Raw genomic sequence first — 16,687 nt, forward strand, 5'->3', positions numbered from 1 at the left:
GGGTATCTATCGGACTTCGGGAGGTCTGCTGGTGACAGTGGGGCATCCACTGGACCTGGTTAGAAGATAGGAGGGAGAGAGAGAGGCACTAGGGAGAGGGAAGGCAGAGGGAAGGCAGAGCAGGGTTAGTAGCACATAGAGCCATACAGACCACACAAATATTGAAACAGGCAACCTGGGGCAAGCTCCTGGAATATATTTGTCTAATGGCTAAGAACATTTAAAGAACAATAAATAACATTAAATAAAATCTTCGGAGCAAGAAAGGCTAAGAGCATCAGGTCCAGGCCTAAGCCGGATGTGGACTGATGTGTGTCTGTGTGTACGTGTGTGTGTGTGTGTGTACTAAATACTACGATATCCACAGCTCCGCAGCTGACACTGGACCTGGTTAGAGGATAGGAGGGAGAGAGAGAGGCACTAGGGGAGACAGAAAACGGTTAGTAGCACACTGAGTCATTGAAGCAACACAGCAGTCGGAACAGAACAAGCCTGTTTCAGGATAACCAGCTTCTGTACACTATACATACATTGCATAGCAGGATAAATACCAATGTATACAGGGGATTCACAGGTAGGTTTGAGGCTGCCTTTCTGTGTCTCAAGGTCCTAGCTAGTGATTGTAGGCTAGGTCGAAAAGGTACGTCTTGAGGTCTCGCTTGAAGACCTCCGTTGTTTCGGCCCTTCTTAGGCACTCCGGTAGGGTGTTCCAGAGGTTGGGGGCATAGAAACTAAAAGCTGCCTCTCCGTGTTTCTTGGTCCTGGCTTTTGGAACTGTTAAAAGTTCAGTGCCTGAGGATCTAAGTGGTCTGTTGGGCATGTACTTAACAAGCAAGTCTGAAATATATTCTGGTGAGTGACTGTGGAGAGATTTATAGACTAGTAATAGTATTTTAAAGTCTATTCTAGAGTTGACTGGTAACCAGTGTAGTGATTTTAACGCTGGTGTGATGTGTGCCCTTCGTCTAGTCTTAGTGAGGACTCGTGCTGCAGCATTCTGTATCATTTGTAGCTTAGAGATTGCTTTCTTTGGTAGGCCTGATAGTAGAGCATTGCAGTAGTCCAGCCTGCTTGTGATGAAAGCATGCATTAATCTTTCGGTGTCAGCCTGAGAGAGAAAGGGTTGCACCTTGGCAATGTTCCTTAGGTGGTAAAAGGATGTCTTTGTAATATTCTTGATGTGGTTTTCGAAATTAAGATCTGAGTCAAGTATGACGCCTAGGTTTTTAGCCTGGCAATTGGTGTCAATTTCCAGAGTTTTTAAGTGTGCAGCTAGTTTCTCTCTTTCAGCTTTTTCTCCAATGATCAGTACTTCTGTTTTGTCCTGGTTTAGTTGGAGGAAATTATGTGACATCCATACATTTATATCTGTAATACACTTGACAAGGCAGTCAACCAAGCTGTAGTTTCTGGGGGTTTCGGAAATATAGAGTTGGGTATCATCTGCGTAGCTATGGTAGCTAATATTGGGCCTCCTGATGACACTGCCAAGGGCCAGCATGTACAGGCTGAAGAGTAGAGGTCCTAGGATCGATCCTTGGGGCACCCCACAGGTCATAGGGATCTTTCCTGAGCTATATTCACCGAGGGCAACGAAGAAATCACGACTGGTTAGATAGGTCTTAAGCCAATTTAGGACTGGACTAGAGAGGCCAACCCACTTTTCCAGTCTTTCGATGAGGATTGCATGATCTATAGTATCAAAGGCTGCACTCAGGTCCAGGAGGACAAGAACAGAAAGCTCTTTGGAGTCAGCATTAATTCTGAGGTCATTTACAACTTTGACTAATGCCGTCTCTGTGCTATGGTGGGCACGAAAGCCGGACTGGAAAAGGTCAAGGGTACAACTTGTAGCTAGGAAATCATTAATCTGTTTGAAAACAATTTTTTCCAGAATTTTACTCAAAAAGGGAAGGTTGGAGATTGGTCTAAAATTGCTAAAAACTGAAGTGTCTAAGTTGTTTTTCTTCAGTACGGGTCTCACCAGAGCAGTTTTAAGTATTGGTGGGAAGACACCTGTAGATAGGGAGTCATTAACAATGGATAAAATGTCATAGGATACAGAGTCAAAAATAGTTTTGAAAAAATCGGTGGGGATGGGATCCAGCAGGCATGTGGAGGTTTTGAGTTTGGATACTACTTTTCTCAAGATTTCTGTGTCCATCAGTGTAAACAGGCTCATATGTCCATTACATGGAGGGAGAGGATCTGTGAACGGGATGCATGGCCTTTCCTGAGTGATATTCCTCCTAATATTCATAATCTTATCTCTGAAGTAAGATGCAAATTCCTCACATTTGGAGGTAGAGAGCAGGTTATCAGGTGTTTTTACGGCAGGGTTTATTAGGCTATCAATTGTTGAGAAGAGCACTCTTGAATTATTTCGGTTGATAGATATCAATTTTGAGAAGTGGTCTTTCTTTGCATTTGTTATTGCTTTATTAAAAGCAGAGAGATGTTCTTTGAGAATATCATGGTGGACCTGTAGCTTGGTTTTTCGCCATATACGCTCAGAACTTCTGCAGGTTCTCTTTACTTGATATGTTTCCTCATTTCGCCATGGAGCTTTATTATTGGTTGTGATCCTTTTCAGTTTACTAGGTGCTACAGAATCCAAGGTTGCCCTGACTCTGGTGTTAAAGGTGGTTGCCAGGTCTTCAATAGTTCCTAAGGGCCCCACTTCTGGAGTTGATAAATTGTTTGTGGTCATTATTTCTCTTAAACTATCGGCTACTGCGGAGGTAAGATAACGTTTCTTGATAAAGCGCTCAGTACTACTTTTGACTTTAGGAACCAATGCAGTGAAGAAGATACAGAAATGGTTGGAGAGGGCGAGGTCACTAATAGAGGAAACAGTGATAGTCAGGCCCTTAGTAATAACTAGATCAAGGGTGTGGCCGTGGTTGTGGGTTGGCTCAGAGATATGTTGGGTAAAATCCATGGAGTTTAGGAGGTTGATAAAGTCCCTAGCTTTCGAGTCCGCCTCAGTGTCTACGTGTATGTTGAAATCTCCAATGATGATAATCTTATCATAATTTGTATGGATGATGGACAGGAGTTCTGAAAAGTCTGTAGAGAAGGCAGGGCATTGTTTGGGAGGCCTATACACGGTTACTGCCAGAACTGGGGGCTGGCATTTTAGGACAATAGCGTGGTATTCAAAAGAGGCAAAATCATCAAAGGAGATGGTCCTGCAGCTGAGGGCATCTGTAGCTATGGTGGCTGTTCCTCCACCTTTTTTCTCACTTCTGATAGATTGAAAAAAGCTGTAGTTAGGAGGAGAGGCTTCAATGAGGGCTGCTGGTCCATTTATATTTAGCCAGGTTTCAGTTAGGAACATACAGTCTAATTTACGTTCACATATATGATCATTAACGAGAAAAGTTTTGCTTGGTAGGGACCTGACATTTAGAATCGCCATTGAAATAGCTTCTGGAGAAAAGGGCTGGCTCGCCTGACTAGTAGGCCTGGTTGGTATATTCACTGGAACGGATATCAGGTTTTTTATATTAGATCCACCTGCAGGGCTGGACTGGGACAAAAAATCGGCCCTGGCATTTTTGGCCCAGACCGGCCCACAGGGCTGGACTGGGTGAATATTTCCTGCCGGGAAATGTAGCCCCAGTCAGGCCACTAGCCGAGCCGACGCGGTGAGATGGAACACCTTCAGTTTCGTTTTGTTGACGGGGGGGGGGGGAGGGGGGGCTGCGCGATTTGTTGACGGGGGGGGGGGGGGGGGGGGGAGGTGCTGCGCGATTTGTTGACGGGGGGGGGGGGGAGGGGGGTGCTGCGCGATTTGTTGACACCTGAAACTAACAGAGGGAGGGGTGGGGCCTACATATGATTGGGCCAGCCCAGTGTCACTATAGAGGATGGACCAATGGGCCGCTGTCCCTGCTCTATGGGCCGTTCGTTAGCTCTTTTTTTTTTTTTTTTAGATCGGCCCACAAGTAGGTCCGGCCCACCGGGCATTTGCCCGGTACGCCACATGGCCAGTCCGGCCCTGTCCACCTGACTGTTTCATTATGGTAATAGGGGTGCGGTGGGAGATAATTCGCTGAATGGCATATTCAGGTGGGCAGAATTCGTTTATAGAAATATAAACGTCGCTATGCCAGGTCTCAGTGAGGGGCAGGGAATCAAGGTCTATGGTGATGGGGCGCTGGTGAGATGGAGCTGGTGTAGCCCGACCCGCGGGTACAGGAGGTTTATGTTTGGCAGTAGGGTGGTTGAGACGGGTCGGGCTAACCCCACATCAGACGCTGGAGGATCTCAGCGTCAGGTCCATATTCATACTGAGCAGACGGGCACCTGACCTACTAGGATGAAGGCCGTCCCTGGCGAAGAGGTCCGAGCGGTTCAAGAAAGTGGTGAAATTATCTATGAAGGGAAGCTTCAACTGGCAGCAGTAGCCTTTCAGCCAGATGTGGAGCTGACGGATCCTACTATATTTGGCATCACCATACCGGGGGGAGGAGAACAGGCCAGAGATGATGCAGTTCTTTCCTGACGCCTGAGCAGTGGAGATCAGGGCCTTGAAATCCTCCTTCAGCCGCTCAGACTGCTGGAGCTTGATGTCATTTGTTCCGACATGGATGATAATGGATGAGGCCAGGGGATAATCTGCGAGGAGTGATGGGACAACAGTCCTGATGTCCAAGACCTTAGCTCCTGGGAAGCAGCAGGTCCGGGCTTTCGGGACCACTACATGGCGCACCATGGATGATCCGATGACGAGCACAGATGGGGGGGGGCGGGATCAGTGGCGGGCCCACTGGGCTTAGGGGACTTCCTTTGCTGCCTCACACCTGAAGGCCAAGTGGTAGAGGGTGGGGGCCGGGGGTCCCCTCGGTGGACTGGGCTATGCTCAGGCCGGGGAGCAGGCTTATTAGCCTGGCTATTATGCCGCTCACCAACCAGAGAGGTATGGGTGGGCTGCGGAGTATGGGTATGGTACTGAGTAGGGCAGGGTGTGAAATGAGCCCCAGTAGCAGGGAGCCAGGACGAGGAGCTGATGCGAGTATCCTTGGACCTCTTGGATACAGGCTCGGCCAGTAAAGCAAAGCTATTCCTCAGTTGGAGGGTGTCGTCGTCGGAGGGTTGGGAGGGGACCCTGGAGGTTTCGCTTCCTCGTTTCCTCCTAACAGTGGTCCAAGGGGTGGAGCTTAAATGCTTGGGTCCGGCTCCAAGTCTGGCACACCCCCCTCCCCCTATCAACACCCCGCCTCCCCCCACCCAGCACACTACTCCCCCTATCAACCCCCCACCTCCCCCCACCCAGCACTCTACTCCCCCTATCAACCCCCCGCCTCCCCCCACCCAGCACACTCCTCCCCCTATCAACCCCTCCTCTCCCTCCACCCAGGATCCTCCCTCCACCCAGGGTCCTCCCTCCACCCAGGATCCTCCCTCCACCCAGGGTCCTCTCTCCACCCAGGATCTTCCTCCACCCAGGGTCCTCTCTCCACCCAGGATCCTCCCTCCACCCAGTGTCCTCTCTCCACCCAGGATCCTCCCTCCACCCAGGGTCCTCCCTCCACCCAGGATCAAGTATTCAAGGAGATATACAGCATTCTATGGTATGATTTCTCTAATAGTATTTAGATATTTGCTAAGTTCAAAATGTTGGACCTATTTCCTACTTACTAATGATATTGCCGATTAATAATCCTTTCTCTGCACAATCCATGCTGTCGTTTGTACTGGATACCTGCAGCTTCAGCTAGTTAGCCACACAGTTCAATGGGGCCACCCTCTAGTCTGTACAAACCCCGAAGTACTGAAACCTTCTTAACAGTGCACCCAAAGTAGATTTCGGCATTTATTTCTGGACTGGATCATGGTCCCATTAGGAGGCATTAGGAGCCTTACCACCCTGAACATGCCCAAGCGCATCAGATCCAGGAAGCTAAGCAGGGTAGGGCCTGGTTAGTACTTGGATGGGAGACCGACTAGGAAGAGCAGGAAGCTCAGAGGGGTGACTGTAGCGTTGCGGGTTGTTCATCGACCGAAGGGTTGGTGGTTCGAATCCCGGCTTCGCTGTCCACGTTTAGAAGTGTCCTTGAGCATGACACTTAACCCCCAAGTTGCTCCAATGGGTCGGGCTGATGTGTGGTGAGCTGCAGTGCACACTAGCTGCCTTAGCATCACCCAGGTGGGTGCTACACATTGGTTACTGGACGGTCCATTGTAATGTAAAGCGCTTTGGGTGTCTAGAAAAGCGCTATATAAATCCTATTAATTATTATTAACAGTTACACACATTTGTACCTTGAAGCTGCCTGGTAAAACCAGTCTGATCTGCCGGTCACAGCAGCTTTACTGGGGCATTGAGGGCCATGCTCAAGGGCGTCCCAGTGGTGGTAATGAGGGAGGGGCAAGCGCTGCTTTTTCACTTTTCCCTGCTGGTGCCATCACAAGCGTGTATTGGTGAACATACTGTATAACTGGTGCCATTGCCATCAATGTAATTTGATCATTTTGTCCACACAGATGTAAAATCACAGTGGAGGAATTGGGGCGGCAGGTAGGTCCCCCAGAATACATGAGCTTCACTACCTTGGTGGCCTACTTGAGGACGGACAATAATGCCAGGAGGGCAGTGCATGACCAGCTGGTGGAGGCTGGGATAAACCCTGCCCCCCTTACTCCCGGCTGTGCAACTTTTTTCTCCTCATTTTTATAAATCACTGACACCTTATTGAGGTGATGACTTACCATTCTATTATTACAATTCTTTTTTTCATCAGAGGAGGTAGCAGCCTTGTCTGAAAGCCTGATGAGACTCATCCAAGACCACCTCCCTTTCGAGGGCCTCCATCTGATCCCGGACAGCGAGGAGGAGGTGGTCACCATGGGTAAGCTGACAGAGTTCCGGTATGTGTCAAGCACAGAATACATTATGTATACTCACTAAAAGGTATTCACCCTCATTATAAACCCAATGTGACCCACGATCTCTTCTGCAATATCTGCCAACGTTACTGTCTTTTGGAGAATTTTGCAGGCTCAGTTTGAAAGCTAGAGTGAAGATACTATCATATTAAACAGTTGATAGCATAACATAGCATTTTATATCACATTACTCTGAGGTAATTGTACCCCACCAAGGCGGAGCTGAAGGAGGGATACTATAGGTTGGCCGGTGCACGTCATTGTGTGTCAGTGTGTCAGTCTGGGGGCACATGTAGCACCAGTTCTAGCCACGAAAGTGACACTGTTCCCAATTATTGCAATGGAACCAAGTCCAAAATATTCCTTTGTGAAAGAAAAACTATGCTTGGTGTCTCAGTATAATTGAATTTGTGAATACTCAGGAATCCTTGTACCTTCTAACTAAACAGAAAGCAGAACATGAGGTGTTTAGTAGCTCTTTCGGTGCTAGTTTCCAAAGTCATATTTGTTGAGAAATCTATGTTCTCCTTGGCTGTGTCCAAATACCCATACTTCATATTAAAGCTCCATGTGATGCTTTTACACTTTGGCAACCCCTTAGGCCATAATACAATTGGAAATGCATTTTTTAAACCACAACTCCCACAATTCCCCTCTCACTCGCTGCTGTGCGACTCGTAAAAATGCTTCACTTCCGCCCAAATGACAGTCCAGTTCAAATTATTTCTAAAATATTAAATCCACAGGGTCCCATGCAGTTTTATTTCTCAAATGATTTTGGGGTCTTGCTAAGGCCAAATCCATATTCTAATAAGCAAATGAAGTGAATATTTAGCTTTAAATACTAAATAGCATACTGAATATGAAAAGTTCAACAGTGTACACATACTGTTTTATATTGCATGAAAATGCATGCAGTATGCAACATTCTCTGTTTGTTTCTCATTGCCCACTTGAAGAAGAAGACCTAGGAATAACAAATGCAGCTTAATTCTTGCTTTTCAAATTCCATTCAACAACTGTAGGCGGCTGTAGCTCAGTTCATTCAATGATCGAAGGGTCAGTGGTTTGAATCCCGCCTCCAACTGTCCACATGTCGAAGTGTCCTTGGGCAAGACACTGAACCCATTGGTGTGAATGTGTGTGATTGAATGAATGAGAGAACATTGTAAAGCGCTTTCGGTACTGTTGGGTGCAAAAAAGAGCTATATAAGTGGAGTCCATTTACCATTGCTGCCGACAAGCATCATGATAGGTGGGGCACAATGGGTTCACTAGACATTTGTCTTTAGTTAGTAGTTAGGAGGTATACTATACTGTCAAAATTGCTCTAAGTATCCTTTCATCTGAACAAGTCTGATATCAGGTGTCTACCATACTTCTCATGATATAGTGTGATTTTAGGGTGCAGCGTTGACATTTCTCCAGAACAGCACAGCATGGAATAATAAATGCTTGAATAGTGAAGTACATTCATACAGTTCACACACAAACACCACAGTATACAATGTGCAGAAATCACTGAATTCATTGCCAAGTTTATGGACAGTGTTTCATGCTATTCACAGCTATTATATTTTCATTGCAGGTCCCACCTGAAGAGAGCAATGGCAGCAATAAAGGTGCAAGCTGAAGCCGTGGACCTGGCCTCCCACGGCTTCATGTGTAAAATGTTAGACGTAGTGCTGTCCATTTATGAGAAATGTTTTGACAACCAAATGTCAAGCATGGATGTTGAGGTAGATTTTTGCACTATTTTTGTTTTTGCACCATTTTTGCAGTAGGATTTTTTAACCAGATCTTTGATTTTAATACGGAAAGCTGAAAGTATATCTGGTGTCCTCCTCTTTGTTGCCTTCTTTATGTTCAAGTTCTTTCACTTAAGACCATTCTCTTTATTATTTATAAAAGTTCAAGACATCATAATGCGTTGGGTTCATACTAGTTCACATGTATTTTTCTTGTGACCAGATGTAAAAACAAAAACACATATAACGTATTTGTTACTCAAAGGTTTTTATTAGTTGTTGCAAATGTTGCTCTTTGATAAAGCTTGCACTTTAATTTACTGTATAATGTTTTGCACTGGACCAAGCTAAGTGTTGCATTGAATCCCAACCCCTACACACAAGATAAGATGAAGAAAGCAACAGGGACACCACAACCCTGGTCTGATTTGATGAGAACAGCGTAGAATGCAAATCCATATTGTGGGATCCCCTTGTATGGTGCATCAAGGTATATCATCTCAGGGCCATAGGTTTTTATCTGTTGAAGTTGCCAGGGTGAACTAAAAACAATAATCACTGGCTGCTTGTCACTATGTGAAAGAGGCCGATAGAAAATGACACTGTCTTTCAACTCTGTTTTGACTAGACGATCAACACCTACACAATCATTGCCATCCATTCTAGTCTGTGCATGAAAGCTCTTTTTTAATATTCTTATGTCCTCAGGTGTAACAAAGTACTGCCGATCTCTGAGATCCATCTTTCCCTGGGCGTCCGCCCACTCTTTGCATTTAAGCAGGATTTCTGCATTGGAATCTCCCAGCTGAAAACAGCTATGGATGTAGGCAATCAAATTACTGTTGATCCGGTTTGAACGATGCTTCTGGGGATTGTCGATATTATGTCCAGAGTGCTTGTTCAATAGACGCACAATGCAGCTGTTGAAGGTGTTTTTGCTCAGAAATGTAAATGATACATAGGCTCCACAATTGTTGGCCCTTGTGGTTGTGGGAGCTCCGCTTGACTTCCCTTTACATGTATTAGATCTACCACAACGCCACTGGATCTGGTCTGCTCCCCTTTTTCTCACTGATGAGAATTTTCCAATCCCATTATTTTCTAATTCCACCAAGTGTCTTGACATGAACTCATCCTTGGTCTCACTGGGGGGTATGATGTGTACTGTCCGTTTAACATCTGGATTGGGTTCTTTGCGGAGAGAATTTTCTATTGACTGCTGCCAGTAGGACTTCACTGAAATATAAAACAAAATTATTAGTCAAATAATAATTTGATAACCATGAAATAATCTAAAGAAAGGAACACTAGAGAGAAAGATGGGAAGAGAGAGAGAGAGAGAACAATGGGAGAGGGAGAAAGAGAGAAAAGGATGAGGATGGAGAGAGGACGGTAGAGGGGGGGGGGGGGGGAGAGAAAGAGAAAAGGGTAAGGATGGGGAAAGAGAAAGAAAAATGAGGATGGGGAGAGGGAGAGTGTGGGGGGGGGTGGTGTAGTCTCTTACCCAGGCCGTACTTGTCGGAGTAGTCCAACCACTTGCTGATCCAGAAGATGGGGACGCAGGCAGGGTCCTCAGCCTCCTTTGGACACACACACTATCAGACGGCGTGCACCAGGCAGGACTAAACAAACAGTCTCGACTCCCCTGAGGGAAGCACTGCAGGACTACCTCCGAAGAGGCCAGACCAGTCTAGCCCTCGTGGTGGATCCCATTGTGTGTGTGTGTGTGTGTGTGTGTGTGTGTGCATGTGTGTGTTAAAGGTAAATGTCCCAATGATTGTCATACACCTGAGTATGTGAAACTTGCTGTCTGCATTTGACCCATCCCCTGGGGGAGCAGTGAGGGAAATGGCCCCATTTTTAGTCCTTAGCCGGGGATCGAACCCACAACCTCCCAGTCTCAGAGCGGACACCATCACTGACCGGGCATGCAAGAAGGCACCAGTGACCTCAAATTTGCCAAGATGGCGCAATTCAAAATGCTTCAACAAGAACCCTGAACCTAGGGCCTGCTAGTAATGTGGATAGTCATTTAGTATACTGAGTAGTAGTAGTAATGTAGCCTAGCATTCGTAACGTGCGTAGTAATGTAGATGGTATTATGTGAAGTAATGTACATGGAGTACTTATAATATTCTGTGTAGTAACAGATAGTAATGTAGTATATACCGGTAGTTATGTTGCACAGTGTAATGCAGTGTCATACGTGTTAATGTTTAATTCTGTCTCTGTATGGTAAAGTAGACAATGTAGAAATGTACTATATAGTGATGGAGTAGATCATAATGTGTGTGTGTGTGGCGTGTGTTTGTGTGTGTGTGTGCGTGTGGTGTGTGTTTGTGTGCGTGCATCTGCGCGGCCCCGCCTTTGTGGTTGAAGGCGGAGAGCGGCTTGCGCTGGCAGGCCTCCAGGTTGCCGGGGGTGATGGAGAAGCATTACCTTTCTGACAGAGAGCCTACAGTTCATATAGGCCTACTACCAGCTATAACAGGAGCTTTCTAACAGAAATACAACTGATATTACCTTTCTGACAGAAGCACAAATCATCTTATTATTACCTTTCTGACAGAAAGCCTACAGCTCATTATCTACCAGCCATAACAGCATTAACCTTTCTAACAGAAAGACAACTGATTACTATTACCTTTCTGACAGAAAGCCTACAGTTCATATAGCCTAGCTATAACAGCAGCAACCTTTCTAACAGAAAGACAACTGATTACTATTACTTTTCTGACAGAAAGCCTACAGTTCATATACTACCAGCTATAACAGGGGCTTTCTAACAGAAAGACAACTGATTACTATTACCTTTCTGACAGAAAGCCTACAGTCCATTACTACCAGCTATAACAGCATAAACCTTTCTAACAGAAAGACAACTGATATTAACTTTCTGACAGAAAGCCTACAGTTCAATATAGGCTATTAGCAGCAGGGATAACAGCATTAACCTTTCTAACAGAAAGACAACTGATATTACTATCAGGCTAACGTTACCTTTCTGACAGAAAAGCCTACAGTTCACTTAGTACCAGCACTTACCTTTCTAACAGAAATGCAACTGATACTATTAGCTACCTTTCTGACAGAAGATCAATTAATCTTATTACCTTTCTGACATAAAGGCTTAGAGTTCACACTACCAGCTACAACAGCAAACAGAAAGACAACATATATTTGCTACCTTTCTGACAGAAATAGATCGATGCACAGCACTAACGTTAGCTAAGCTTTCATGAACGTTAGCTAAGCTTTCTGGCAGAAATAGATTGATAATAGGCTACTATCTAGCTAACAGGACTTTTGTCACAAAAGATGGGTGTAAAAGTCAACAAAAGGGGCTTAGCTAGCTGGCTAACGTAGTTTTCTCGACAGAATGTAGCTAAAAATCTAACATGCACGTTAGCTAAAATGTAGCTAGAAAGCAGCAAAAATGTAGCTAGGAAGGTATAAGAATCACTTTATCTATTAACTAATATATAGCTACAGACTTAAGAGTAAACAGTTTATGTATTTTGTGTTACAAAAGTCAATAACGTTAATACTTACCAACGTATGATGAAGCAACCGTGAAATGAGCAAAGCAGATCTTGGATGACAGATTTGAAATAGGAGCCTGGCTGCTGAAGTGTTGCATTGATGCGATTGGCTGCTGCAGAAAAGGGGTTGGATTTCCGGTTTTACTGGCAGAAAGCCCTGAAGTCAAACTTGTCCCTTGTGCGCCGCGCGCAGATCAACATGCCAGAGTACGAGGAAAGCATTGCCTTCCTAGGAGAATGGGGGCCGTTCCAACAAGTAGTGTTTTTCCTCTTGTGTCTAAGTACCATTCCCAATGGTTTTGCAGGCTTGTCTATCGTGTTCGTCGGTGCCACCCCACCTCACCGCTGCCTCGTTCCCGCAAGTGCCAACATCAGTGCCGAATGGAGGAATCACAGCATTCCCATTGAGGAAGATAGTGGGACTTTTTCTCTCAGCAGATGCGCCAGGTATAGACTCGATGTCATCGCGAACTTTTCGGAGAGAGGGTTCGTCCCGGGGATTGACGTGAACGTTACCGAAATACCCCACGAGACGTGTTTGGATGGATGGGAGTACCCCTACGACCAGGGGACCTACATCTCCACTATTGTCTCCGAGGTGCGTTCAAGTGGGGGTCGGGCTACATCAGCCCGTATAGGCTACATCATGCTTTCAGTCTGAAATTGTGGTCGATTTGGAGTGAAGTAACAAAGCACTTCAGCAATTGAAAATAGTTCCACTTGAGAGTGGTAGCACACCACCTCACAGTGCCACTAAGAAACTTTCAGGACATTCTGATTTGGGATTTTAAAATAAAGGGCCTCTAAAATCTTATATCCGCAATTTTTCCTCAATATTCAGATTGGTATTGAGAGGAAACCGCCCAAAACAGACAAGGACATAACAAGGCAGCAGTTTTTATGACATTTTAGAATACTTCTATTTTGAAATGCCACATCAGAACATCATTTCACTTTCTGAATCAAACCATAGTAGTTTTAGTTGATTGAATGGGGGGGAAATGAAAGCGAAGGGGCAACCTGGTGTTATGCGGAAAAAAACCAACTCTTTACCGCAATAGCATGAGTGGACGCGCAAAACGAAATAAAGGGCGGACCACTTGACGTGATTTCCGACTTGTCGGCCGTCTTGACCGCAGTCAAATAATCCTGAACAATGATAAACAATAAGATGCGTCTGAAAAGGGCCTACAATAGCCTACAATTAATATGATCATTCTCTCTCGCTAAGTCACTCTCTCTCTCTCTCTCTCTCTCTCTCTCTCTCTCTCTCTCTCTCTCTCTCTCTCTCTCTCTCTCTCTCTCTCTCTCTCTCACACACACACACACACACACACACACACACTTTCACTCATTCACTCATACTATTTAAAAAAAAAAGATTCTCACACATTCTACAGACATGGCTATATTGTAGACACACTGGCGTGTTATCATGTGTGCATGTCTACATCACATTGTGTTGTGATTGTGCTCGTATGCATGCATTTATGTATGTGGGTATGGCAAGCCGTTTTAACATTTAATCAGTATCGCCAACTAGTGACAATTTTAGTTCATGATAGAATGTCGGTTACACTTTACAATAAGGTTTCACAAAAAATGAGTAGTTACTGAGTAACTAATGAGGAACCAATGATTAGTTAATGAGCGGGTACTAATTAACTCTGAGATTAGTTAATGAGTAGTTAATGATGGGGACTACTATAGTAGTTACTGAGGAACCAATGATTAGTTAATGAGTAGTTACTGATTAACTCTGAATCCTAATGATTAACTAATGATTAGGTAATGAAATACTACCTAGTAACTGCTCCGTATAATGTATGACTACAACAAGGTACACAAAAGAGTAACTAATGATTAAGTAATGATGAGGTAGTGAAGGACTACATGGTAACTACAATCATTGTGACTTGTCGAAATAATCTCCGATATATCCGACATATCCGCATATAACTACTGACATATTTGCATATGTGGGTTTTGCCCCGCCCATAGCGGGTATATAAGGACAGCCTTCTGGAGATCAGACAAATGATTGCATTCGCAGCAAGATGGCTCAGTGATGCCCTTCTCTGTTAGTCGAGCTTGTTCAGGTAAGGTTCCCAAATGCTACTGTACTTAAAATGTAGTTATTTCTACATTTTGGAAAGCTCATTATTTTCCGTAATTTTATTCAAAAAGTGAAACTTTCATGTGTTCTAGATCCATAACACAAAGTGAAATATTTCAAGCCTTTTTTGTATTAATCTTTATGATTGTACAGTATGTTCATTATGTTAATTTATACACTCAATACTTGGTTGGGGCTCTTTTTGCACAAATTTCTGCATCAATGTGGACCGTGGCATGGAGGCAATCTGCCTGGAAATATTTAACTTCATGTGTAATGAATCTGAATAATATACGAAATAAATATATATTATATATATATAATATATACAGTATACATATATATATGTCTTGTTGAGGTCAGTTGCTAGCTGGCCAGCCAACTTGTTCTAGCCAGTCGGTAGATGCCAGCATTCTTTGCCAGGTGCAATATACATTTTGAATGCATCTCTTTGTTCCGTTCATGGTAACGCTAGCTTACCATATCTATCGCACATCTTGCAGGCCAACCTGCTAGCTAGCCAGCCAGGTTGTTTAGCCAACTCGTCAGGTTGCTCTAACGTTAATGGAACAAGCCATCCAATGCAAAATATATGCTCCATCTAGCTAGGTAACACTTTGCAAAAGTAATGCAGAACAACAAAGTGTTTGAACTGTTCAACTGAATTGTTGATTTAATTCAATTAAAGCGATGGAATCCTGTTTTTGTTGCCTATTTTTTCTAGAGGCCGTGGCAGAGAAGGATCCTGAGACAAGGATCCACTGTTGATCAAATGGCTGCATGTCTGGAGAGAGAGAAGAGGGAGCCACGGCCGGTCAGCCCTCCTGCTGTAGAGGAGACACGTAGTCCACTGAAGCCTGGTCGACATCCTGAAGGATCACCACAAGGTAAGAAAACACATCATTCTGGTTGTCTGGATCACCAGAAGGTAAGAAAGCACATCATTACGGTTGTCTGGATCACCACAAGGTAAGAAAACACATCATTACGGTTGTCTATTTTTACAGCTTAGTTTTTGGAACAGCCTCATCTCGATCTGTACACCAAATACAAAAGCTGTATAATTTCTCAACCTTTGTCAGTGTGAACAAATGTAGCCAGTATGTCTAACCTGTCCTCCAGCTGTGCCCATCGAATCTTCTTCTGACTGTATCTTCACATATGGCCAAATGTACACTCAGTATAACGGTTGTTTGTGTGTTTACAGACTGCTCTCAGACCTGTGTGTTCGGAAAGAGGTTGGCAAGGGAGGTGGATGGATGGGGTTGGGAGCATGACCTTCCCGCATGGTGACGCACGAAGGACCTGTCCTCAAACGAGCGGCCGGTCTCTCTTGGATACGAGAGGGCCTGTGGCGAGAGGAGGTGGGTCCACACCAGTGGCGGCTGGTGACTCAAAAAACTGAGGAGGACAGGAGGAAGAGAGGCGAACCGCCCATGGGCGCTGGGGGGCACTTTCCCTCAGTCAGTTATTATTTGAAATATCAGCTTTAAAATGTGGATTTACAGTCAATTTTAGCATATGAAAAACTGAATAACACTTTCTTTAACTACATGCAGCATTTATTTATCATATTTATGATAAAATATTACAAAACAACAATAAAACATTGTAAGCAATAGTTGTTGTAATAAATTGTACTCTTCTCTAAAGAGAGAAAATAATTGATATTGGTGAAGTGCTGGAGAGGTTAGGTGATATATGAAAATGTTTTTGATTAGGGGACACAGGTGTGCTAGCTCTCAAACAGTTTGTTGGCAAATAGATTTGACAACTAGACAATGGAATATGTTGCACAGCAAATGCAGTATCCAACAGTTCGCTCATAGCTAGCTAGCAATGGTACAGCTATGGGATTAGCTCATTTGGGTTGCTGTCAAAGCTTCCACTCTTATGTTGCTATAGCCTACAATTATAAGAACAATATGAACATTCAGTTGAAAGTTTTCCATCCAACCATCCATCACTGGATGAGGAATAAGCACCGCAAAGCGATCAATTCTAGTGCAAGCAGGAGCCAGGCTGTTCAGTGCATTTCTCCGATCCGGTGTTGCGACCCAGTCTCTAGAAATGTTTTGGACGAGTTGCCGACAGTTTGCACCTCCAGCCAATCTGCGCGCCTGTCTATGCTGTAGCCTGACGTGCACCTCGTAGCCCCCGTAGCTAACGTTACTGGCTATAGCCAGCCAGTGGAACTTGCTCTAGCTCAAAAAGTATTTATGTCAGCTTAGATATTTAGATGGCTAGAATCAAGACAAATAGACAAACAGTTTGATGTATAATATGTCCCATAATACTTTCCGATGTATTATATTATGGAGCTAGGAACACACAAAAAGTCTCCAATGGCACAGGGAAGAGAAACACAGACATCAACGCCGACTCAA

At 44.5% G+C, this 16,687-nt stretch overlaps 1 protein-coding gene across 1 annotated transcript in view; it reads left to right on the plus strand.

Annotated features, from left to right (window-relative positions):
* Positions 1-16,687, plus strand: part of LOC311307326 (organic cation/carnitine transporter 2-like) — a gene marked incomplete at both ends in the record, with an annotated part of 61,221 nt that overhangs the window by 19,843 nt on the left and 24,691 nt on the right. The window contains 4 exons of the mRNA XM_084436121.1: positions 6,750-6,876; positions 8,483-8,566; positions 9,351-9,465; positions 12,378-12,782. Coding sequence (XP_084292247.1) covers positions 6,750-6,876; positions 8,483-8,566; positions 9,351-9,465; positions 12,378-12,782 — 731 coding nt within the window. The remainder of the gene's footprint in view (positions 1-6,749; positions 6,877-8,482; positions 8,567-9,350; positions 9,466-12,377; positions 12,783-16,687) is intronic.

The sequence above is a fragment of the Borostomias antarcticus genome (assembly GCF_949987555.1).
Source record: "Borostomias antarcticus genome assembly, chromosome: 3".
Taxonomy (NCBI): Eukaryota; Metazoa; Chordata; class Actinopteri; order Stomiiformes; family Stomiidae; genus Borostomias; species Borostomias antarcticus.